This window comes from Dendrobates tinctorius, unplaced genomic scaffold (genome assembly GCF_039654945.1).
Source record: "Dendrobates tinctorius isolate UK_male_01 unplaced genomic scaffold, ASM3965494v1 ptg000232l, whole genome shotgun sequence".
Classification (NCBI taxonomy): domain Eukaryota; kingdom Metazoa; phylum Chordata; class Amphibia; order Anura; family Dendrobatidae; genus Dendrobates; species Dendrobates tinctorius.
In genome coordinates, this window is record NW_027361899.1 from 20,568,547 (window position 1) to 20,595,484 (window position 26,938).

A 26,938-nucleotide genomic window follows, 5' to 3' on the forward strand; every position below is an offset into this window, starting at 1 on the left:
CTGTGCAGATTGTTTTCCTGTCTATCGTATACATTAGCCGATACTATGGTGTAGATAACTTTTGCCAAAAATTTTTGCCAGTAGGCACGCTCCGTTTTAAGGCTCATTCAGACATCTGTGCATACCTGTCCGAGATCGGACCACAATGCATGGACTGGCCGTGGATCTCCCGTCCATGCATTAGCAGTCCGTGTTCGTAATAATCGTCAGGGTCGTCTGAATGAGCCTTTAGGCTGTGTGCACACGCTGCGGATTCTGCTGCGGATTCATCCGCGCGGATTTTGCAAAATCCGCAGATAAATTTGCAGGTCAAAAGGTTTATCTGCGGATTAGCCTGCGGTTTTGCCCTGCGGTTTATCATCTCCACAATGGAGGAGACGGTAAACCGCTGCGGGATCCGCAGAAAGAATTGACATGCAATTCTTTCTGCGGATTTGAAACCGCAGCAAAATCCGCGCGTAAAATTCCGCAGCATCTGCACAGTGGTTTTTAATTCCCATAGGGAATAATCGTACTGTACACCGCAGCAAAAACTTCTCCAGCAATCAGTCCAACGGTAGGGTAAAATATAACTTGCCCTACCAATGGACTGATCACTGGAGAAACAATACTATTTCCATTACATGTAGGGATTTATCCCAATCCGTTTTCCGTGCGAACTGCAATCACAGGCTGGACTTTTTCCTGGTTTTCTTCAAAGCAGTGAGCTGGCTGTGCCAAAAAAATTCTTTTTTTCATATGTATATGAATGTAAATTGTGCTTTTTTTCTATAAACTTCTGACAACATGTCTCTGAATTTCCAAGGTTTAAATTTTGGATTTTTTTCTGACGATAAAAATTGTCTAAATTAAAAAAAAAAACCCAGTGCTTGCAGACCTCAAATAATGCTAAGAAAACAAGTTCATAATCATTTAGAAACAACAATACTAATGTTTTAACTCAGGAAGAGTTCAGAAATCAATATTTTGTGGAATAACCATGATTTTTAATCACAGCTTTCCTGCGTCTTGGCTGCTTTCCTCCAGTCTTTCACACTGCTTTCGGGTGACCTTAGGCCACTCCTGGTACAAAAATGTAAGCAGTTCTTCTTTGTTTGATGGCTTGTGACTTTCCATCCTCCTCTTGATTACATTCCAGAGGTTTTCAATGGGGTTCAGGTCTGGAGATTGGGCTGCCATGATAGGGATTTGATGTGGTGGTCTCTTAATTTTTGCCAGAGCTGTATATTCATGTATAGATATTCACGTCGTGTCACTAATCAACGTGTAGGAACTACCCAAGCACTAATCTCCTGAACGGTATTGTACACCTTTATTAAACAAGAGGAGATTCTCCACCTCACTTCATCAGTGTTTGATTTGTGACTAACTCGGCTCTTGATCCTTTCCCTACAATGTCAGAGAGGAAAGTGGGAACAGTTCATGTGTATTACAGTTGTGGCCAAAAGTATTGACACCCCTGCAATTCTGTCAGATAATACTCAGTTTCTTCCTGAAAATGATTGAAAACACAAATTCTTTGGTATTATTATCTTCGTTTAATTTGTCTTAAATGAAAAAACACAAAAAGAATTGTCCTAAAGCCAATTTGGATATAATTCCACACCAAACATAAAAAAGAGGGTAGACAAAAGTATTGGCACTGTTCGAAAAATCATGTGATGCTTCTCTAATTTGTGTAATTAACAGCACCTGTAACTTACCTGTGGCACCTAACAGGTGTTGGCAATAACTAAATCACACTTGCAGCCAGTTGACATGGATTAAAGTTGACTCAACCTCTGTCCTGTGTCCTTGTGTGTACCACATTGAGCATGGAGAAAAGAAAGAAGACCAAAGAACTGTCTGAGGACTTGAGAAACCAAATTGTGAGGAAGCATGAGCAATCTCAAGGCTACAAGTCCATCTCCAAAGACCTGAATGTTCCTGTGTCTACCGTGCGCAGTGTCATCAAGAAGTTTAAAGCCCATGGCACTGTGGCTAACCTCCCTAGATGTGGACGGAAAAGAAAAATTGACAAGAGATTTCAACGCAAGATTGTGCGGATGTTGGATAAAGAACCTCGACTAATATCCAAACAAGTTCAAGCTGCCCTGCAGTCCGAGGGTACAACAGTGTCAACCCGTACTATTCGTCGGCATCTGAATGAAAAGAGACTGTATGGTAGGAGACCCAGGAAGACCCCACTTCTTACCCCGAGACATTAAAAAGCCAGGCTGAAGTTTGCCAAAATTTACCTGAAAAGGCCTAAAACGTTTTGGAAGAATGTTCTCTGGTCAGATGAGACAAAAGTAGAGCTTTTTGGGCAAAGGCATCAACATAGAGTTTACAGGAGAAAAAAAGAGGCATTCAAAGAAAAAACACGGTCCCTACAGTCAAACATGGCGGAGGTTCCCTGATGTTTTGGGGTTGCTTTGCTGCCTCTGGCACTGGACTGCTTGACTGTGTGCATGGCATTATGAAGTCTGAAGACTACCAACAAATTTTGCAGCATAATGTAGGGCCCAGTGTGAGAAAGCTGGGTCTCCCTCAGAGGTCATGGGTCTTCCAGCAGGACAATGACCCAAAATACACTTCAAAAAGCACTAGAAAATGGTTTGAGAGAAAGCACTGGAGACTTCTAAGGTGGCCAGCAATGAGTCCAGACCTGAATCCCATAGAACACCTGTGGAGAGATCTAAAAATGGCAGTTTGGAGAAGGCACCCTTCTAATATCAGGGACCTGGAGCAGTTTGCCAAAGAAGAATGGTCTAAAATTCCAGCAGAGCATTGTAAGAATCTCATTGATGGTTACCGGAAGCGGTTGGTCGCAGTTATTTTGGCTAAAGGTTGGGCAACCAAGTATTAGGCTGAGGGTGCCAATACTTTTGTCTAGCCCATTTTTGGAGTTTTGTGTGAAATGATCAATGTTTTGCTTTTTGCTTCATTCTCTTTTGTGTTTTTTCATTTAAGACAAATTAAATGAAGATAATAATACCAAAGAATTTGAAGAATTGACAGTGGCATGGGGGGTTCAGAGGAAAGAGTCGCACCTGGGCACTGATGCTTGAAGTAGCAGAAAGGTCCATCTAAATCTGGCCTGATATATGAGAATACCAGAGTGAACGCTCACTCAGCAGACAGCCATCTCATCTGACTCCCCCATACACATGAATTCTTGACCAGCGTGAGCGCTCATGAATTTTTAACGGGGAGAGAGGAAAAAGCTTCAGCCATGTAGCTCTGGCAGTGGCCTATCTTCCCTGAAAACTTCCCGATCCTTCTCTCTCTGACATCATATGTAGGGGACAGGTGGATGAACTCCGTACACATCAAATGGTTGGCTGGTCCTGACAGCTTTCATGTGATTGTTTATGGGGGGCCATTACTCCAGCCCAGATCTAAACTCACGTTTGGCCATAGACATGTAATAGCTGCTTCGTAGTGGATATAAAATCACATGAGAAGTCACTCTGCTGTCAGAAATCTGCAACAATATGTATCGTATGATGGCAGGACCAGCATTTTTTTGCCCATTTTGTGGGATACTCCAGGTATTTCAGCCATTTTGAGCCTCGGGAAAGAAGAGCTGTGAGAGGACTGTAGTGTTCACAGAGACCATTGTAAGGTACAGATTTACTCCTTTTGGGGTGAGGGAAGGGAGCGGAGATGGAAGAAACATTATTTTACTGTCATACGCAAGAGGTTGCCAAGGAATTAGAAGAAAATTCAAAATGAATACCCTGAAGGTTCCGAGGGGGCGGAGCTTGACACACGGATTCTAATTGCTGCTCAAACATTACAGTTTTGCCTGGAACGTTCTTCTTATTGGCGTTCAATGAAATTTTCTTCAATATGATTAGGAAATTAGAATGTTTAACCCCACGCGGCACACAGACAGACTGATGAGCGGCGAACAATTCCTTTAAAGTGGTGATGAATATTTTAGCGATAAATCAGCAGCAGATGATAAATACCCTATATGAGCAATCCTTTAATTGGGAAACAGATAAAATATGAAAGTATTCACAATTTATCAGATGTATCTACTATATATACTTACCAAGTGCTCCTTGACGGATGTCTCCACGTGTCGCTCCATCTACAATGAATTGAGGGTTCTCATGTATTTCCTGTAAAATTATAAAGAAAATGGTTTGTACGTATAAAAACATAATAATCACAACAATAATCACATACAGTAGAAAAAAAAAGACACAAACAATCTAGAATTAATAACAATAAATGCAATAACCAATAAGTGTAAAAGGGGATAACTAATTAATTAGTATAAATTTATTTATATAAAAAGAATCCCCTCAACTCTTCAAACATTAAATGCATTGCTGGAAAAATTGTGTATGTAGGAAGAAAAATAATGTGCATACATACAAAAATTACTGAAAAATACAAAAAAAAAAAAAATACAGAAAAACCATCAGCTGGTCACTGGAACCAAAAACGATTGCAGAAATATAACATTTTGCATATAGTAAACTAGCGGCATATTATGATTTACAAAATAGGCGACTTTAGTGTTTGAGCCGCTAATAGCAAAATAGCCACCAACTATGCAAACAAAAATTTCATGCAAATTATATACAGGCATACAGAGCAAGCTGCTTAAATGCAAATATTAGGTGACTGGTCTGAATATTGAAATGGCCCAAACAAGTCTGGAAGTGAGGAAAAAATGTTTTTCACACAACTAGTATTCACATTTATTAGTATTTATTCATCGGATTGTAATTTTTGCTGTTCTTATTTGTCCTGGATTGTTTGTGTCCTTTTTTCTACTAATAGTTTGTATACCAGATAAGGACCCAAATAATTTACTATTTTTGATATATTGCACTGCTCAAATTTCCTTAGGTGTCGCCCTCATTTTTTTTTTTCTAGTTTGTGTGTATAATCACATATAGGGCTGAACAGAATGAGACTCCTTAGCTGTAGGATATCGAGGGGGAATCTACAGAATATCATAATGAAGGGGTAATTTCATTCTGCTCACATCAGTATCGGCAGGTGAGCGGTGCTGAGAACGTCACCTCTAGAGATAATGAATAGGACAGGTGCATGACACTGCTGCTTTCTGCACGCGACCCAACAGATAGATAGATGTGACATTACCAGACCTGCTCACCTTACATAGAGAGAAAGGAAGACGGAAGTGAGGGAGGGAAAAGGAAATGAAGGAAAGGAAGAAGGGAGGAAAGAGAGGAAGGGAAGGAGGAGGGGAGAAACAAAGAAGGAATGAGGGAAGGAGGAAGAAAGGGAGGGAGGAAACTGGGAGGAAAGAAGGTAGAACGGAATGGAGAAACAAATAGAGAAATGAAAGGAAAAAGAAAGGTAGAAATAAGGGAAGAAAGGAAGTGAGGACAGAAGGGAACGAAGGAAGGGAAGCAAGGAAGCAAGGATGGCAAAAAAAGGAAATGAGGAATTAAGTGAGAAAAGAAGTGAGGAGGAAAGGAGATAAGGAAGAAAGTTAGCAAGAAAGATGGGAGAAAGTAAAGAAGTAAGGAAATCTCCCTTCCTTCCTTCCCCCCTTCCTTGAGATACGATGGCAAAAAGGAAGTGAAGAATTAAGAGAGAAAAGAAGGAAGGTGGAAATGAGAAAAAGAAGACAGACAGCAAGAAAGAAGGGAGAAATGAAGAAAGGGAGGAAGGAAGGAAGCCTCCTTTCCATCCTTTTTTCCTTCCTTGCCCCTTCCTTGAAATATGATGGCAAAACGGAAGTGAAGAATTAAGGGAGAAAGGAGGAAGAAAGGAGAAAGTTAAGAAAGACGGCCAGACAGAAGGGAGAAATGAAGGAAGGAAGGAAATAAGAAAGGAAAGAAGGAATGGAGAATGTAAGGAATAGAGGAAGGAAAGGAAAGTTTCATACTTTGCCAACTGTCCAAATTTTGCTAGTACAGTCCCACCGACACAGGAATTGACTTATACAAATCTGACCAAGTAGTGGGCACTTTAAAGGCTGTTCCTGGTGGATGCACTGATGGTCAGGCCGGAGGTTAGGACTTATCCAATGCATAGATGTGTGGGTATGGGGGTGTCACACTTCTACCTCCCACATACTGTATATTCGGAACCTGATTTAAAAAAAAAACAAAAACAAGACTGGACTATCTCCTTTCTGGGAGAGACTGGTCTCGGGTGTTATCTGGTAGTAGTGTGACTGCGCACCCATATGGCGTTTGGGCTTTTCACATTTATGGTAAAGCATTGCGTTTTTACGGCCAGTAATAAGCCTTGGAATATATTTCTGGATATGCAATTTCCAAATGTAATTCTTATGTGATTAATGGGTTTGTAAACTTTTCAACCAACTCTTCTTTTTTTTATTTTGCTCCCATGCATCTAGCTTTTGGACGTCTTCTGATTAGTTTTGATACAATTTGGCTCAAATTGTGACTTTTCCAACATCTCACAAAAGCATGAATTTTACCAACTTATTGCTAAATCTCCATCAAAGTGTCTACATTACATATTGAATTTAGCAGCACATTTTTGGCACAAATTTGGGAAACAATACTGCACATTTTTGCTCAGTAAATCTCTCCCCAGTATGCTACATCTGACTCTACTAAACTTCCTTACGCTTTTCATTTTTTTTCTATAGGACTGCTGTTCACACCTAACAATAAATTTACATTTTGGTGATCAAATTTCACATTTTCAATTCAATTTTTTTCTCATCACTGGTGGTTTACTTGGAAAAAATATCATAAAGTTTTCTGCTCAGGCGGCAGAGTAATCAGGATGTGTGAACGGGTCTTTATCATGAAAGGAGAACAAGCAGTGTATGTTGTGAAAGAATATACTTGGTGTGAGACGGCCCAATAATTGGAAACGAGGGTTTGTTAGAACACTTGGCTTGTGTAAACATGCTGTCAATCACCCGATGAACAAGTGATTTGCGAAACGCACATTCATCAAGGGATTGGATCGTTAATGCCGGCAGTAAAATCATCATATTCCTCAGCACATTGTACTGTGTAAAGAGGTGATTAACCGCCGCCGCCGACGATATTTTATGCGCACAGAACTGTTTTTTTTTGTTTTGTTATTAATTCCACCATACAGCTCCGTAGATATAGGCGTGGGCGTGACTCACAGGGTTCCTTGGGGGCGTGACTTTAGCCTGCTCTGCATTATTAGCCTGTGAGTCACACCCACTTGTAAAGACCATAAAAATTAGCTTTATATAGAAAGGCCCATTTCTCCGAAAACACCAAGTCAGCGGCTGCTACATACTGTATGTTGTACTGACAATATTCCCACCAAGTAGTGCATAATTATAACCGCTAAAAGTATGGAACTTAAATAAAAATCTTATACATTGGTCAAAATAATATTTCCATTCATTTGCTTAAATAATATTAGCACTTTTCCCTTCCCGGGACTTAATCCTGTCAAAAGCCCCATCGCCGCCATCTTGGTACTCCCAAGAAGATTAGCCACAGTGTGGGCTTCACAGGAGACTGATTGTTACTATAACATGCAATACTCCAGTATTACAGCATATAGTACAAGAGACCAAGCAATCACAGGTTTAAGTCCCCTGGGGTAACTAATCAAAAAAATGAAAAGTGAAAAAAAGAAAAATTAAACTTTTTAAAACAATAAGAAAATGTCAACATTTCAATCCCACATTGCCTTTTTCTCAACCAAAAATAAATACATTGAAAAAATAAGTCTATCCAGCATCTGTGAGTCAATAAACGTCCAATCAAAATATAAAATTATTTGACACATTAGGGCAGCACGCTGGCTCAGTGGTTAGCACTGTACGGTGTCTCAAAGGTTAGGACTGTAGTGTGGCTCAGTGGTTAGCACTGTACAATTTCTCAGTGGTTAGGACTGTAGGGTGGCTCAGTGGTTAGCAATGTACGGTGGCTCAGAAGTTAGGACTGTAGGGTGGCTCAGTGGTTAGCACTGTACGGCGGCTCAGAAGTTAGGACTGTAGGGTGGCTCAGTGGTTAGCACTTTACGGCGGCTCAGAAGTTAGGACTGTAGGGTGGCTCAGTGGTTAGCAATGTACGGCGGCTCAGAAGTTAGGACTGTAGGGTGGCTCAGTGGTTAGCACTGTACGGCGGCTCAGAAGTTAGGACTGTAGGGTGGCTCAGTGGTTAGCACTTTACGGCGGCTCAGAAGTTAGGACTGTAGGGTGGCTCAGTGGTTAGCAATGTACGGTGGCTCAGAAGTTAGGACTGTAGGGTGGCTCAGTGGTTAGCACTTTACGGCGGCTCAGAAGTTAGGACTGTAGGGTGGCTCAGTGGTTAGCAATGTACGGTGGCTCAGAAGTTAGGACTGTAGGGTGGCTCAGTGGTTAGCACTTTACGGCGGCTCAGAAGTTAGGACTGTAGGGTGGCTCAGTGGTTAGCACTGTACGGTGGCTCAGAAGTTAGGACTGTAGGGTGGCTCAGTGGTTAGCACTGTACGGCGGCTCAGAAGTTAGGACTGTAGGGTGGCTCAGTGGTTAGCACTGTACTGCGGCTCAGAAGTTAGGACTGTAGGGTGGCTCAGTGGTTAGCACTGTACGGCAGCTCAGAAGTTAGGACTGTAGGGTGGCTCAGTGGTTAGCACTGTACGGCGGCTCAGAAGTTAGGACTGTAGGGTGGCTCAGTGGTTAGCACTGTACGGCAGCTCAGAAGTTAGGACTGTAGGGTGGCTCAGTGGTTAGCACTGTTCGGCGGCTCAGAAGTTAGGACTGTAGGGTGGCTCAGTGGTTAGCACTGTACGGTGGCTCAGAAGTTAGGACTGTAGGGTGGCTCAGTGGTTAGCACTGTATGGCGGCTCAGTGGTTAGCACTGCTGCCTTGCAGCACTGGGGTCCTGAGTTCAAATCTCACCAAGAACAACATGAGCTAGGAGTTTGTATGATTTTTTTGGGTGGGTTTTCTCCGGTTTCCTCCCACACTCCAAAGACATACAGATAGGAAATCTAGATAGTGAGCCCAAATGGGGACAGTGATGATAATGTCTGAAAAGCGTTTTGGAATTATTGGCGCTATATAAGTGCGTAAAATAAATAAAATGTAAAAAATATAAAGTCATTGTAAAAAAAAAAACTACAGACCAGAATTTCTATTTTTTTTTCTGTCTCCTCACCTACCCCCCCCAAAAAAAAAAAACTAACACAAAGCAATCAAGATGATGTATGCATCCAATACGAAACCAGGTATGCAAAATACAAGCACCCGCACCCCTGTAGCGATGGAAAGATGGAAAAATTACGGGTCTCAAAAAAATGGTGACAAAGCCAATTTTTTTATTTATTGTTTTTTTAGAAAGCTTAGGAATTTTTTTTAAGCTACTAAAATAATGATAATAATAGTAATAATAAACTATACAGATTTGGTATTGGCATAATCATTCTGAACTGGAGAATCGTGTTATCAGCTTATTTTTAATAGACAGCGAAAACGAAACCCAAGAATGGATGGCAGAGCAGAATGGCCTTTGTTTCACCATTTCACCTCACTCTATATGGTAAAGTGAATGGCGTCGTTCGAATCTCCAAGTGGAAAGATGGAAAGATAAAAAAAAGAGGGCGGAAAAAACAAAAGGAGGAAAATTAATTGGCCACACCACTAAAGGGTTAGTAAATGGCTTAGGCACAATAAATAATACCGTACAGAGCTTAAATAATACCAATATACAGCAAACAAATAAAACCCATCCAATAATAGTGCCATACGATATCCAAATAAAGCTGCTATAACTTTTATTTTTCTGCACGGAGGTCACGACCTACGGGTGCCAGGCTCTGCCGCCATCAGTGGTGGCGCCAACGCCTCGGGGTGTGACCATTATGGATTCACACTCCTATGGCCGACATTAAGTTTCTTCAAAAATAGAAATGCCCATTACCAGAGGGGCTGTAGTGAATAATAACAAGGTGTAGCGTACTTAACCCTATCATTACCAGACTGCTATGGAAATTCAAATTGCTGTATTATAAGAACAGACAATGGCCGATTCCCTTTGATACCCGGACACCACCAGCACTTGTTACCTTTACTGCAGTAATCCCCCACAATGTCTTTGATCTTTCCTTCCAGAATGATATCCTGAGTGGTGGGTTGTGGAGGAGGGGGCACAGGAGGCTATAACCGGCCTTTACCATGCCAGTAAAACTGTCCAATGTACCATGCCTGAAATACCCCACCATAAAGCAACTATACATAGAGCCGCCATATATCCCGTGTCCATGCACAGAAAGTAATGCCTGGTATAAATAGATGAAGGAGAACGTTTCCCGATTTAAAGGGCCATTACTCACAAATCCTCTATGACCGGATCTGCTATTCCCCGTGCTCATTATTGCTATAGTGAAGCTTAGTGCAGCTTTACATGTGTTTGAGGTCTAGAATTCTAGAGTGCAGAGACTTAAAGGAGACCTCTGACAGTTTTGTGGTGTCCCCGAACACAGATCTTATGGATTACCGATTACTCCATTGGCCAACACCAGACACCTCCAGTGAGAAGAAAGGATCGGGCATGATGAAATCCAACATGCTCAATGAAATATTTGCCATTTTGGGATATTCATGACTACACCTTCACCTACGTACGAGGATTGCCGGCCGTTCCTGCCGAACTGCGTTTAGGTACCTAATTGGATCAAAATGGGATTGCAGTGAACAGACTGGTCGTCAGCTCTCCCGACCCGAGCATGACAGCTGCATAGAAAGGCATGAAACTGTCACGCTCAGGTGGGCTGAGCCACTGGCCAGTCCGTGCACTGTGTTTCCATCCAGGTCTGATTTATACAGACGTCTGCCTGTGCCCTTGTATTTGATGAGTTTGGATGTTGCAGAAATACCTATTAGATAAATTAGGTGACTTGTGTTTTTTTCATCGCATTTTTCACTTGTTTTTTTTTTTTAGCATTTTTGATGTTGCGTTTTTTGTCTATTTTTGGTTTGTCATCTTTTAAATAAAGCTGCTTTGTTTTTGATACTTCCCGCTATTTGGCTTTGACAAAACTTTATTGATACAGTTATGGGCAGATTACATGTGTGTTTTACCTGCAAATTTGCCACATTTGATGCAATTTTAATTTATGGGGAAAACCTACACATGAAATTCAGGGTAGACACAAGAGAAATTGACATGTCGTGAATCTGAAACTCGCACCGTACACCAGTTTAGGCCGGGATCACACATGCGAGAAACACGGCCGAGTCTCGTATGTTAATACCCGGCACTCTGGAGCGGAGTGTGCCGCTGCATGTATTGCTATGCGGCCACACGATCCGATGCAAGTGGCGGCGGCAGTGCCGGGTATTAGCATGCGAGACTCGTCCGAGTTTCTCGCATGTGGGCAGGAGATTTTCTATAAATCACATCCACTTTGCTGGAATTGAAAAACGCAGTGTTTTCGATGCAGTGAAAATACGCAGTGTCGAAAACGCCCCCAAAATTCATTGTGATGACGTAGCCTAAGGGTCATTTTGCAGGGCTTTCCCGAGGTTCATGCGGGTCTTTGGGGAACATAGTCCCAGTGGGCCCCTCTCCACTTTTGATTTTTCCTCCTTTCCCCCAAAAGCTCCATTTTTTTTTATCTGTCTGCATTACGACTTCTTGTTTTTTTTTGCGCTGTACGAGCTGTAGTTTTATCGTCACTTATTTGGGGGTCTGTTTGAGTTTTTAATCTTTTAATCCCAATTATTTGGAAGCTGAAATGACCAAATTGTTACATTTAGATTTTTTTTTTTCATTTGTTATGGCGTTTACTATATAGGATAAGTATTATATGTTATTAGCTCGTACCGTTCTGAGCATGGCGATAACAAACTTGTTATTTTTTTTTATTATTTTTTACATTTTAATAACATCCTGATATGAATATTACAATGATATGAAATTGTCCTTTTTTTCCCCACGTATTTTTCATGGCGTTCTATATTCTTTTTGTTAGTTTCTTAAGAGATGTGAACCTGAGGTCATCTGTACAGATGTAATATTGTGATGCATTGTTTAATATGGCATCCTGGGCTCCAGGGCCTGGAGTGGGCACCTTCCTGCCATGTCAATGCTGTTGGCATCCTATTTGCAGCCTCTTAAATGTTGCTGTCACAAATGACAGCTAGCTATGATCAAAGCAACTAAAATATAGGAGTTGGCTGTACAAGACACTGAATGGAGCGGGATCAGCTCCTGAGCCTGCTTCATACATGCTGTCGGCCTGATAAAATTGGTCGGCTGAATTTAGTGTGTGTTTAAAAGGGTTATTCCCATTTTTATCAATGATCATTTTTGGATAGAGTTTTTAGAAACAAGCAGTTTTGCAATTTACTGCTTATTAAAATTTTTCAGCCGTTCTTTAAATATTAACACTTTTCTTTTGTTTACAGGTTGTTGCCGTGGAGACCGACCACCGTTGCTTCCCAGCAGAACGTGCACTGGGCTTACAAGCTCTTTTCTAAATGCGCAGTGCTTCCAAGCTCTTTTCTATGGAAGCTATTTTGAAGTTGGTCAGGATCGCTGCCTCCTAATCCAGACAGCTTCCGCGCAATGTTTACAAGCTAGCCAGCAGCGGCGGTCGGTCTCCTAGGCAATGAGTTATAAACAAAAGAAAAAAAAGTGTTAATATCTCAAGAACGGCTGAAAATTTTAATTAGCCGTAAATTGAAAAAGTGTTCCTTTTTAGCAGTTCTCTCTGAAAAGATGCATGTATGAAGATGGGAATAAACCCTTTAAGTAAGGCTACTGAGGGTCCAATGTGATTATTGGCCATTTAAAAGCCTTGAAGTTGTGGAAATCGACCACTAGTCTCAAAAGGTTTATTCAAATTACTGAGCCCCCTGTCCTTTTGATCTGAAAATCAATGAGAGGATACAACCACAATATACACCAGTCATGAAAGTAAAACCAGGAGGAGAACCTTCTCCATTGTAGTGTTTGCTGCTGCCAAGAAACATTCCTTATCAAGTTACTGGATGCAGGAAATCTGTGCTATCAACCGCACCCCAAAAACACCCAATAATTCAGTCTCCTACTATTATCTGCATCCTGTACTTGGCACATTACCACTGCAGACACCGCCTGAAACTGCAATAGTAAAATGTTCAGAAGTGTCCTTCCTTCCCTTACTCTTGGTTCAGCATATCCCGAGCTGATTGCAAACAAGAGGGCCAGCTTGTAAGAAAAGCGTGATTTTACAGTACTCTGTCAGGAGATGTTTATGCTATACGTGTCCGCCCGGTGGCTGTGATGTGAAATGGCGCCTGTCAAGTGTTTTGGTACTGTAGCATATCACAATAAAATATATTGACTTTGTTTTGCGAGTGTGAAGTAGTCAAAAACCCTCCTCCTGCGTCTTGAATTCCTGCTCAATGCTTTACACTGCAGCAATGCTCATTGGGGTTCATTAAATATGATGGGACTGATCAAATATTCTCAAAATCGTCCACCAAAAACTCTGCACTTGGGAGGTAAATTTACATATGAAGGACAACAAGAAGCGGCCTTAGAGATCCACAGGACGTCACCTCTTCCTGTCGTAGCTGATTGGAGAGTGGTAACACTTTGCTCTGGCAAACATTGAAAAGTCGTGGAAAAGTTCACACAAAGATTTAATCAAGGAAATGTCCTTTCTTCGGGGAGTTTTTTGATGAGTTTTCCATTTCCAGAAAAGTTTTAGGGTGTGTGCACACACACTGCGGATTCTGCTGCGGATCCACAGCGGATTTGGCCCTGCGGATCCGCAGTTTCTGCTGCGGTGTACAGTACAATTATTCCCTATGAGAAATGGAAACCGCTGTGCAGAAGCTGCGGAATTTTCCGGGCGGATTTTCTGCGGTTTCTAAACCGCAGAAAGAATTGCATGTCAATTCTTTCTGTGGATTCCGCAGCGGTTTGCCATCTCCTCCATTGTGGAGATGGTAAAACCGCAGGGCCAAACCGCAGGATAATCCGCAGATAAAACGCAGGTCTTTTGACCTGCGGATTTATCTGCGGATTTTGAAAATCCGCACGGATCAATCCGCAGCAGATTCCGCAGCGTGTGCACACAGCCTTAAAGTTTTGGAAGAATTTGGTTTTACTGGAGCATTAGAGTTGAACGTGCACATGAAGTAGGAAAAAAAAAATGCTCATAACACTGAACATATGAGCAGCAAAAGTGGTTTTACAATAGAAATTGGAAGAAAGATTTTTTCAAGTATTTTTAAGCGATTTTTTTTTTTTGAGCGGATCAAAAATCTCTTTGAAAAAAAAAAATCCAATAAAACTGCATCAAAAGCTTTTTGAAGTTGTTCGCCTATGATATTTAAAATGCCTAGACTTTTTTTTTTGTAGATGTTTTTTTTATCCAGTTTTTAAGGCGCATTGAAAGCTATGAAACATCCATTCCAAATGCAAAGTCATAGACTAACAATAAATTTGTGGTTGCAAAATCTCGGAAAAAAAAAAAAGTGCAAAAAGCGACTGATGTGTCCTGTGTGAATTTAGTCTTCAGAAGAAAAAAAAATAGTTGTTGTATGGCTGTACAGAATCTTGTGCTTCGATAAAAATGACAGCTTTTTTGCAGAGATTCGATGTGTCATTAATCAGAATACTAGGGCAAAGGACAGGATGTGCATTGGGGGCACGTTAATGCATGTGGATAGCTTGTCCTAAGTGCATTGACACCCCCCAAGTGCACTTCCAGTCTGATTTGCATATGGCTTCTACACGTGATGCCTCATGACTGGCACATCAGATCTCTGCAAAAAAAGGTATTAATTTTATTGAGAGACAAGAGTCAAACCACTATCACTATTTGTAAATTTTATTTTAATATCTGCCAAGGTTTTCTCCATTTTTCCAAAACAGTTTGGCTTTGTTTTTTAAATCCAACTATTTTCTTTTTACTGTACTAAGTTGCTGATTTTTAGGTGCAGAATCGACATCAAAAAATAAATCTGCCACATCTGAACATGGCCTAAGGGGGAGGATGACATGAGGAATTGAGCCTGAAGCTCAATGTAAGAGGGTGTGATGCTAATGATAAGTATGTGGGGATTAGAATCCAAATTCATGGGACACATTGCACAATTTTTATGCTTTTTTTCATCTTAAGGAGAAGTAACAGACTGGCAGTTTTTACTGAAGCTAGTTAATGCAGTTCTTTTTTCAGCCATAGCCAGAATTATGGCTTACGGCTTTGTCTAGAAAAGAAATAGAAAAAATTGCATCTAAAACTGCAAAAGAGTTTTTCCAAAAACGTGTATGCTTATCATGAGGGTGTCACATCCTCTTGGAAGACTTGGAGTTAGATGATCATGTTGGGTAATGAATTGCAGGTCTTCTTTAGAGATGTTGTGATTTGTATCCCATTAAATACATTTAGTTTCTTCTGGTGCTGAAGAGGTTAACGACTCTTTCTATGCTGGTCAGAGACATGCAGCTCCATTTCAGCTGCTTCTGATCTGGTCATTTCCTCTTCCTATATAAACTGGCCAATTTGTCTTGTCACCACCGGTGAAAGATTTGTCTTCCTTTGCTGTGTACTAAACCTAAGTGGTTGGCGAAGAGTTGCTGTAGAAGTGATCTGAGGTTTGATGTAATATGTTGTGTTTATCTCCTGGTCCCTGTTTCCATTTAGTTTATTGCTCCCTGTCCCTATCTTCCTCCCGATTTTTGGTCAGTGCTTTTGTATAATAGAGGTTTTCTGCTATCCTTGGTTTGTCTTTGTGTCTTGTTTACATTACAATTCTGTCCCATCCATCATGGGGTGGGGGGGAGGACAGATCAGGGTTTAACAGGAGCATATTAAGATCAAAGACTTTGGCCTCTCTACCTTCAAGAGAACCCCAGGACAGGGATAGTTAGGGTCCCAGCTCCAGAGACAGTTTGAGGCCCCCCTTCCATACCAAAGACCATCACAGCATGACAAGGCTATGTGCACACGACATCTTTTAAACTCAGGCGAAAATTTTTCAAGGAAAAGAAAGATGTGAATCCAGTTTCTTGAATGCAAAAAAATTGCCACCAAATCTAATATGGAACAATAGAAAATAAATCCAGATTATATCAGTTCCATACAAAGAATCAAACATAATATGTCTAAATTGGAGGATATTATTATGACTCGTAAGAAATCCAAGTTTCACTGGGATACCAATGACTATACTAAAAAACAAGTTTATGAATGGGGCAGATGGTCTACATCATCGAAAACACCTAAATCTATATTAAAGAACACCAGACCACATACTCCCATTCCATTGGGTATGCACGCAAGCTTTAGCTCCTCTGACCAGGACTCTTCTGATGGCAACTCCAATGATACAAATTTTCATGGTGATCTTTCTTAATTTCCGCAAAACTAAAAATCACAGAAATTTAAAAAACGTAACAGACGTTGCGGACGCAAACATTCCAAGTGCCATAGGCATGGCGACTCGCCGCAAAAGGAACCTTTAACCACAAAAACTTTTTCAAATGTTTTAAGTTTATCATAAATGTAAGATGTACAAACTTAAGTATTGGCCTTGAACGTTGTTCCAGACAGAAATTTCAATTTATTTTATACTATAATGGACATTAATCGGTTTATACGTAACCTCACGGTTAGGAAACATTTTTTTTTTGCATCTGATAAGTTGACTGTTAAAGCTGCAGACAATAATAACATTGTGAATGAATTTCAGGGTCTTTTCTTTTCAGAACAGATGGCATTACTGAATCTAAAAAATCTACAACAAACCCACTCTTTGGTTGAGGCGACATATTTTAATACAAAAAAAAAAAACCTTTTTCTATCGCATACAGTCAAGAGTGGACTATATGGAAGGTTTCCAAAATGTGATTGAGAGGAGAGACAGCTCAAAAATTTGTCTATCCATCCCAAACCTCGAAAACATCATGCCAATGTATCTTCTAAACAATCAAATCCATTGCAGGATCTTAAAAAATTAACAGACATCACCATAAGAATGGCGGATAAAGGAGATATGGTGGTAGTATTGGATACCAGCATTTATCTTTCTCTAATTACGGTAAACTTCTATCGGAGAATATATCTGTCTACCAAAAATTAATGCATGGTCCAACGCCCAATGTCCAAAAAGACATCACTAAAATCATTCAGGATGGTGTCTCTTTGGGAGTTACGCAGAGGGATTATCTCATGGAGGATCAATCCATTATTCCAATAATGCATCGAAACACCTCAGTGAGTGGTTAGATTCTCTTTTTCAACCTTTATCCCAAAAAAACAGGGTTTTTAAAAGACTCTAGAGATATATTGAACCAATTTGCCAACATAATTTGGACAGATGATTTCTCATGGAGCCGCGACGTGGTTGCATTTTATACCTCCATACTGCAGGACATAGCATTAGAAGCCCTGGGATATCATCTGACACAGAGATTATTCAGAAGACTTGTGCATGTAGGTGATTCAAGTTACCCAATTTCTCATGACGACAAATTTTCTTTTTACAACACAGGGGGAATTTCCATGGGCGCTAAACATTCGCCCTCTTTAGCCAATCTAGTTATGGCTTACTGGCAGGAAAATTATTTGTCTAGTCATGATAACCCGTTTCTTCCTTCTATATTCTGGTATTGGAGATACATAGATGATATTCTGCTAATATGGACGGGGGGGGGGGGGTATTGTATCTACCATACCAGAATTTGTCCAACACCTTAATAACAACCATTGCAATTTGATTTTCACATATTCTGCCAATACAACTTCTATTTCTTTTTTAGACCCACAATTGGAGGGCTCATGCGATCAGCTTGTTTCTGTGACGGCCATCTGCGAATCTGGGCTGCAGTAGGAACAGCACCCCGAGTAACCCCGAGACCCTTAACCCCCATACAGGGACCTGGAATTGTAGCAAGGCCCAGGGGGTAGCTGTTCACAGGAGCAGTAGACCACAGCAGGACGGCCGCCAAGGGGTCAAAACTAAAACCCGTAATCAAAGTCAGGAGGCAGGAGTCGGAGGCCGGAGGGCAGCAGAGGTACGAAATCAGCAGACAGAAGGAGAGTCAAAATTCCAGGCCAGGGTCAGTAAAACCAGGAGGGCAGCAAGGTACAAAATCAGCAGAAGGAGAGTCGGGAATCCAAGCACAGGTCAGCGTCAAAATATCAGAATAGAGGCAGAGGTACAAAAACGGCAGGCAATAGAATGGTCAGAAATCCAGGCTGAGGTCAGAGTTTAACTATAGCAAATTACACAGTAGCACACAGGGGAACCAAGAATATATCCGGCAGCTTGCAAGACCAGTCCCAAGGTATTTGAGGGATCAGGTCATCCCTCAGGTTCCCGGACTGATGATGTAACCAGGACCGCCCCCAGGGCCAGGCCAGACGGACATGCAGTAAGCCCTACATGATTGACAGAGGGGCGGAGCCTGCAGCCACCAGATGCCTGCGCAGGGGCCTCTTCTCTGTCACCACCTTCACCCTGAGGCGAACCACGGCACCTCCCAGTGGTCAAGGCAGGAACAGCCGTCCCCGAGTCTGACGGCGACGTGACGGCCCGGCGCCTCCTAGTGACCGAGCCCGGAACAGCAGGCCCCGAGTCTGGCAGCGAAGTGTCAGTCCGGCGCCTCTTAGTGGCCGGAGTGGAACAGCAGGCCCTGAGTCTGACAGCGACGTGACAGTACCCCCCTTCCAAAAGGGGCCTCCGGACCCTCAAAACCTAGTTTGTCAGGATGAAGGAGGTGAAACCGTCTAACTAACCCCTTGGCATGGATGTCACCAGCGGGGACCCAGGACCTCTCCTCTGGACCATAGCCCTTCCAATGCACCAAATATTGCACGGACTTTCTCACCAAACGGGAATCAAGGATACCCTGGACTTCGTACTCCAAGGCACCCTTGACCTAAACTGGAGGAGGAGGGGACTGGACGGGATGAATTGGGGAGCGGTGCATCTTGAGGAGGGATTTGTGGAGAACATTGGGTATTTTGAAAGACTGAGGGAGCTTTAAACGAAAGGCTACCGGGTTAATTACCTCTAATATTTCATAGGGACCAATAAATCTGGGGCCCAGTTTGGCAGATGGTACCTTAAGCTTAATGTTTTTGGTAGACAGCCAAACTTTGTCCCCAACTCCCAGGTGCGGCCCCTTGGACCGCCGTTTATTTGCGGCCGAAGCCTGTCTGACCTGGGAGCCTTTCAAGTTTGAGTTCACCTCCGACCAGATGGTCTTTAAGTGATGTATGGATTTCTCTACCCCCGGGAGCTCCGACATCTTAGCCGAAAATGAACCAAAAAGTGGGTGTAAACCATAATTGCAGAAGAACCGGGTGGTTTTGATGGATTCTTGGTATTGGTTATTTAGGGCGAATTCGGCTAACGGGAGATGTTCCACCCAATCCGATTGGTGTTCAGAGACATAGCAGCGAAGATACTGCTCTAGGGCTTGGTTGGCACGCTCAGTTTGTCCATTAGTCTCAGGGTGGTAAGCGGAGGAGAAAGATAATTCAACGCCAATGCGTTTGCAGAATGCCTTCCAGAATTTAGAAACGAACTGGGTACCTCGGTCGGACACGATATTCACAGGAGTGCCGTGCAGTCGTATTACATGAATGACGAACAATTTACTTAAGGTTTCTGAATTAGGTAGTCCAGAGAGGGGAACAAAATGGCACTGCTTACTGAACCTGTCCACCACCACCCAGATACATGTCTTCCCTTCTGAGGGCGGCAGGTCAGTAATGAAGTCCATGGAGATGTGGGTCCATGGACTCTCTGGGGCGGGCAAAGACTGGAGCCAGCCGGCAGGCCGATTATGGGGAGACTTAGCATGAGCACAAGTTTCGCAAGCTAAAACGTAATCTTTACAGTCCTTCACGACCGTCGGCCACCAAAAGTTCCTGGTCACTAGTCAGGCAGTATTATTAACACCAGGATGGCCTGCCAGGACAGAGTCATGTGACTCCTTCAGAACTTGTAGATGAAATGGGGCTGGAACGAACAGTTTCTGGGGGGGGCGTCGTGTCCGGGACTGGCTCTGAGGACCTACGGATCTCCTCCAGAAGGTCCAGAGACACGGCCTACACCACGATCCCATTGGCCAGTATTGGAACTGGTTCCGAGTCCTCAGCCTGTGAGGGGCAGAACCTCCGAGAGAGGGCATCAGCCCTTACATTTTTAGTCCCTGGACGAAACGTGTTCACAAAGTTAAACCTTGAGAAGAACAAAGCCAACCTAGCCTGCCTAGGATTCAGTCTTTTAGCTGACTCCAAGTAGGTCAGGTTCTTGTGATCCGTGATCACTGTAACCTTGTGTTTAGCACCTTCGAGGAAGTGGCGCCATTCTTCGAAGGCCCACTTTATGGCCAACAATTCCCGATTCCCTATATCATAATTTTTCTCAGTAGGAGAGAATTTTCGGGAAAAGAAGGCACATGGATGGAGTTGAGTGGGAAAGCACTGCCCCTACTCCAACCTCAGAGGCATCAACCTCTACCACAAAGGGGCAGTCTAGATCAGGCTGAATTAATATTGGGTTGGCAGAAAAACAATCTTTTAAAACAGAAAATGCCTGAAGTGCCTCAGGCTTCCAATTAACCACGTCTGCCCCCTTCCAGGTCAGATCCGTGAGCGGTTTGGCGATCTCAGAGACGCCTTTGATGAATTTACGGTAATAATTTGTAAATCCCAAGAATTGCTGCAGCGCTTTTAGAGTTTTGGGTTGCACCCATTCTCTAATGGGTCGGATCTTGGCAGGATCCATGCGAAACCCCTTAGCAGAAATCATGTACCCCAAAAATTGTACCTCCTCAGCCATAAAAACACACTTTTCCAACTTGGCAAAAAGAGAATGTTCTCTAAGTCTCTGGAGCACAGAACGGACATGTTGCGCGTGTGTAAGAACATCAGCGGAGTAGATCAGGATGTCATCCAAATAAACCACTGCATATACCCCACAGATATCCTTCACAAAGTGTTGGAACACGGCAGGTGCGTTACTTAACCCAAACGGCATAACAAGGTACTCAAAATGACCAAGGGGCGTGTTAAACGCTGTTTTCCACTCATCTCCATCTCTTATGCGGACAAGATTGTAAGCTCCCCGGAGATCAAGCTTAGTGAACCAACGGGCTCCCAGTAGCTGATTAAACAGATCAGGGATGAGTGGAAGCGGATACTGATTTTTTACAGTAATAGCGTTCAGCTCACGATAATCAATACAAGGTCTGAGTCCACCATCTTTTTTTTCTACAAAGAAAAACCCAGCCCCTACAGGTGAAGTGGAGGGTCTAATAAAACCTTTTTGCAAGCTGTCTGCTATGTAGTCATTCATCGCTTCACGCTCTGGACCAGAGAGATTAAATATTCTCCCCTTAGGGAGACGAGCACCTGGAACCAAGTCTATAGGACAGTCATACTCTCTATGAGGAGGTAATTTCTCAGACTCCACTATGGAAAAGACATCCTCATAGTCCCTGAATGCATATCATATAAAGGGTGTTTTAATTTTAATTTAGTTCACTGACAGCGACATACAGTGATTCTGACACTGTGGACTCCAGCGCACGATATCCCCTTGGTGCCAATCAATAATAGGATTATGCTGGCGCAACCATGGCATACCTAAAACAACTGCATGTGATAAATTGTGAATAACAAAAAAACGACATATGTTCTGTGTGTAATGCCCCCACTTACATAGCAATTTCTGTAGTAACAAATTCCACTCCACCCTGGATAATGGATGTACCATTAGTCGCAGTGGTTTGAATAGGGGCATTAAGTCTTAGCAAAGGTACACCAAGTTTCCTAGCAAGCAAAAAATCCATGAAGTTGCCTGCAGAACCACAATCCACATAGGCCTTCACACACAGATTTCTTAGAAAATGAGTGAGACGGGTAACAAAAGTTTAGCCGCATTTGCGGGCAATACCTGAGCCTCTGGGACAGCACGACCAGAGCTGCCCAGAGGCCGACGTCCCAGGAATGTGGATTTCTGACGCTCAGCATTTCCCTTGAAGTCTCCAGGCTGCAGCATGCTGGTACAGGAAGATGGGAGTGTTCCTTCAGGCTGTGCACTGGAGCAGGTGTTAGGCCAAGCAATCAGCTCAGGCAGAAGAAGGAAGAAAAAAAAACTTCAGGAGACTGCTTTTATATATGATGGACATATACAAAAAGCGTTTTTTTGTGGCCGGATATAATGTGACGGCCGTCTGCGAATCTGGGCTGCAGTAGGAACAGCACCCCGAGTAACCCCGAGACCCTCAACCCCTATACAGGGATCTGGAATTGTAGCAAGGCCCGGGTGGCTGTCTGGTTGAGCAGTGGACCAGAGCAGGACAGCCACCAAGGGGTCAAAACTAAAACCCGTAATCAAAGTCAGGAAGCAGTAGTCGGAGGCCGGAGGGCAGCAGAGGTACAAAATCAGCAGACAGAAGAAGAGTAAAAATTCCAGGCCAGGGTCAGTAAAACCAGGAGGGCAGCAAGGTACAAAATCAGCAGAAGGAGAGTCGGGAATCCAAGCACAGGTCAGCGTCAAAATATCAGAATAGAGGCAGAGGTACAAAACCGGCAGACAATAGAATGGTCAGAAATCCAGGCTGAGGTCAGAGTTTAACTATAGCAAATTACACAGTAGCACACAGGGGAACCAAGAATATATCCGGCGGCTTGCAAGACCAGTCCCAAGGTATTTGAGGGATCAGGTCATCCCTCACAGGTTCCCGGACTGATGATGTAACCAGGACCGCCCCCAGGACCAGGCCAGACAGACATGCAGTAAGCCCTACATGTTTGACAGGGGGGCGGAGCCTGCAGCCACCAGATGCCTGCGCAGGGGCCTCTTCTCTGTCACCACCCTCCCCCTGAGGCGAACCACCGGCGCCTCCCAGTGGTCGAGGCAGGAACAGCAGTCCCCGAGTCTGACGGCGACGTGACGGCCCGGCGCCTCCTAGTGACCGAGACCGGAACAGCAGGCCCCGAGTCTGGCGGCGAAGTGCCTGTCCGGCACCTCCTAGTGGCCGGAGCCGGAACAGCAGGCCCTGAGTCTGACAGCGACGTGACAGTTTCTACATCTACCTTTATCAGGTACCACCATTTTACATGCAAGCAGTAGCCATCCCAGACATACAGTGACGTCGATTCTGGTAGGTGAATTTACACGTATCACAAGAAATTGTAAGAATAAAATCAATTTGTCTCCGGAACTAGAACACTCTCGTCATAAATTGTCACATAGGGGTTATTCAAATGGGTGGTTTCCAAGGCGGAATCCATCTGAAAAAGAAGTCATGTGCACATAGGCTTAGCGTAAAAGGGTCTTTTCCCTACGGAAAACAAACACCAGAAAAATAGAATAATGTTACCACTCGTAAGATATCTTCACACACTGTTACAATTCTCGTGCATTTTTCCTAGTCCTTTTTTATGGTTTGTTCTGTTCTCATTTATGTAAATTATTATATGTACCTGAGAATGGGCTCAAGAGCTTTAATTATAAAAAAAAAAAAAAGGAAATTATTTTTTATGGCAAAACCTCTTTTGCATCTATCTTTAGCTTATGTTCACACACAGTTTTACAAAATGGATTTTGAAGAAGATCTACCGGTACTTCAAAATTCTCAGAAAGAGTATTCAAAGTCTATTTGAAGGGGGTTTTTGATGTGGATTTGATGTAGATCGGCCTTAAAATTCATGTAAAAAAATAAATAAATCAGTGTGAACTTTCTCTTACAGTACTGATAATTATCTAGAAATAGGTGTCTGGTGAAAGGCCTGTAAAATGCACACCGTATGTAGTAAAAAAAAAAAAAATGTCACACGCACATATTTTCTACTATTTTTGTGTCTTTTGACAATAATATTCCCGTGTGCATTATCATCTGTAAGGACAGCACTAACATACAATGTGTAAATGTGTATATTACATGTATGTGTATATATATATATACATGACATCAGTGCTTCTTACCGTTGGTCTCTTCCACACAATTCCTTTGGTTTTTGCAGAGTTTGGTCCTAATTCATTGTAGCCCAGGGCAGATACACAAGCAGGAAACTGGTCATCTTTGAAAAGAGTCTTGGATGCCAGGCACTGCGCCCGCAGCTCCTCGTAGTCCTGATGTAAGTACTTGACCGGGTTCTGGTTTGTACCGAGACCGTCAGCTACAGCCCTGTTTTTGGCAACTTTTGCTGCGGCCCCTGACATGATGCCTTCACTCTTGAGGGTCAAGTCTATAGAATGTGACTTGCTGTGAGCAGCAGGCGGAGGTATAAATAAGGGACCAGGTGCCTGTCAGTCCGGCTCCTGTACTGCTGGGAGGAGACTGCAAATCTGGAAGCTTAATCACAAGAGTGTAAATATGTGCACAAGACTACCGAGCTGGACAAAAGGTCACTATCATGGGAGCTACAGGTACAGTAGAAAGTTATACACACAAAAGAAATGGAAAATCTGCCCGGGCCTGGAGCATAAAAACTATATATACAGTAGCTGTGTCTGGTCAAAACTAGAGATGAGCGAACCTTTTAAGGTTCAGTTCCATTCGCCAAACATGTTTGCCACTTAGTTCGACAACGTACCCGAACCACATTAAGTTAAAATGGGAGGCCAAACCAAATGTATACATAACACCTTAAGGGGTGACAAAAGGCTTCCCTATCAACTAAAATTAGGGGCAGTCACCATGACAAGTGGCATTAATTGACCCACAGTAGAAATTTGCAAATGGCACAGCATCAGTCAGCTATGGGCCATGCATGAGGTATTAGGGTCTGGATCAGCATCTACAGCTTGGAACTGAAGTTTCAATGAGGACCTGGTGGTTTAGGGAACGGTGTAAGCCTTCTTAGCTGGGAGCTCCAATACCTCATGCAAAAGCTCCAAATTTTTTTTTCAGCCACACTCAAATGCCACAAACATCAGTTTCATACAGTACTATTGGTAGGAAAATGTAAGGAAAGTAACACAGGTATTGAGTGAAATTAAGTTCAGGCCTGCCTGTCTGGGAGCCCTTCTTACACAGGCAACCTACCAGATGGAGACCCAACTTGGAGTCTCTACATTTCAAAAATTATTGTCACACACCACTATAGAGGCATTAATTTCCACAGAGTAGAAACAGTATAAGAGGCCTCTGACACACCTTCCACTACAGGCAACCCACCAGATGGAGACCCAACTTGAAGTCTCTACATTTCCAAAAACTGTAACATCAGCAGCAGTAGCCACAGCAGGCACAGAAACCACGACAAAGGTATCACAGACTGCAATAATGGAAGATTAATGCATGAGACTAAAAACGACACCATCGCCTAGTTTGACCAGTCTGCGACTGGGGTGCAAAAGTCATTGGAGATCCATGACTTCATCTGAGGTAGTGTAGAAGTTGGGGAAAAAGTGGGGAATGTACTAAGGAAGGTGTTGTAAATTCCCTGGCTCGGACTTCTGAGCCGGAGCTTCCTCTGCTCCCTCTGGTGGTTACTGGGAGTAGTGGAGATTGATGGAAGTTCCCCACCTGACGATGATAATTGGGAACCTGGGATTTCTGGCTGGGAGCATATAATTGAGCAGACTACCCTTGGTGGTTGCTGGTGATTTTTTCTCCTTGTGCTTTTGGAGTTTCTCTGTCTCCTGCCTGATCTGCATGTTCAGTTAAGTGATTCTTTTGCTAATCCTTTGCATCTAGTTTGGTTGTACTTTTGTTTGCTTTCTGCTTTGCTGCCAGGTTTCAGCGTACTCCCTGATGGGGGTAGCGCTGGGCACCACTCCATATTTTGCAGCTTGTGTGTTTTTTCAGTCCCCTGTTATATTGGTATCTCTTTGCTTTGCTCCCAGTTTACACCAGAGTGCTGATATAGTGGGGGTGAGGTCGTGCGGCCTCAGGTTTTTTGTATATCAGATGTGTTGGATTTTTCAGGGTTTTTGCGTGATTGCAGACAGTGTCTTTTCTGTCCTGTCCTATCTAGACAGCTTGGGCCTCACCATTTGCTCAGTCTATTTTTCTGTCTGTGTCTGTGCTTCAACTTGTCTCACCGACAATATATGTTTGGGGGCTATCTATTCCTTTGGGGATCTGCTCCGGGGCAGTTTAGATTTCACCTTTCTGGCTTTAGGCTTGGTTAGTTCTCCGGCTGTGACGAAGCGTCTAGGGCATCATAGGAACGCTCCATGGCTACTGCTAGTTTTGTTGATAGGATCAGGGGTTTGCAATCCGCTCAGTTACCAACCTCTCTGGTTTCCTGGTGGCTTAGTCTGTTCCTGCCATCCTCCTCGGTGACCCATTCTTAACAGGAAGGGCTGCTCTAGATATCTGCATTATTTTCTGCAGAGATGAGGCCTGGCTGGAAGAAGTGGTGGCAGTCTGTGCTGGATGAAGAAAAAAAGCAAATATGAGTATCTTCAACTAGAGACGTCACTGGTGAGTCAATGTTACATGTACACTTCCATTATACACTATATAGTATATACAGAGCTCCTGTGTGTATTGTCACTGGTGATCACTGTATTACCTTACACTGACACTATATACAGAGCTCCTGTACATAATGTCACCGTTGATCATTGTATTATCTGTACACTGACACTATATACAGAGCTCCTGTGCATAATGTCTCTGGTGATCACTGTATTACTTGTATACTGGCACTATATACAGAGCTCCTGTGTATAATGTCACCAATGATCATTGTATTACCTCTACACTATATACAGAGTTCCTGTATACAATGTCACTGGTGATCACTGTATTACCTGTACACTTATCCTATACACTGTATACTATGTACAGAGGTCCTGTGTATAATGGCACATACGGAAATCTTAGCATTGTGATTTTTTTTAATGATCAGTATTGTATTATTTGGTCACTATGTGGTGGTAATTTGTGATCTGGTCATGATAGGGTGGTATTTGTCCCTTATATGTGGTATTATTTGGTCACTATGTGGTGGTAATATGTGGTCTGGTCATGGTGCGGTGGTATTTCTCCATATATGTAGTGTTATTTGGTCACTATGTGGTGGTAGTATG

General features: G+C 42.9%; 1 protein-coding gene across 1 annotated transcript in view; it reads right to left on the reverse strand.

Annotated features, from left to right (window-relative positions):
* LOC141060136 (calpain-8-like) overlaps positions 1-24,220 on the reverse strand; it is a 64,933-nt gene extending 40,713 nt beyond the window's left edge. Inside the window, exons 1-2 of the mRNA XM_073556419.1 lie at positions 23,879-24,220; positions 4,043-4,112 (exon numbers count right to left, since the gene is read on the reverse strand). Of these exons, the coding sequence (XP_073412520.1) occupies positions 4,043-4,112; positions 23,879-24,115 (307 nt within the window). The 5' untranslated portion in view covers positions 24,116-24,220. The remainder of the gene's footprint in view (positions 1-4,042; positions 4,113-23,878) is intronic.
* Positions 24,221-26,938: the final 2,718 nt, after the last annotated feature.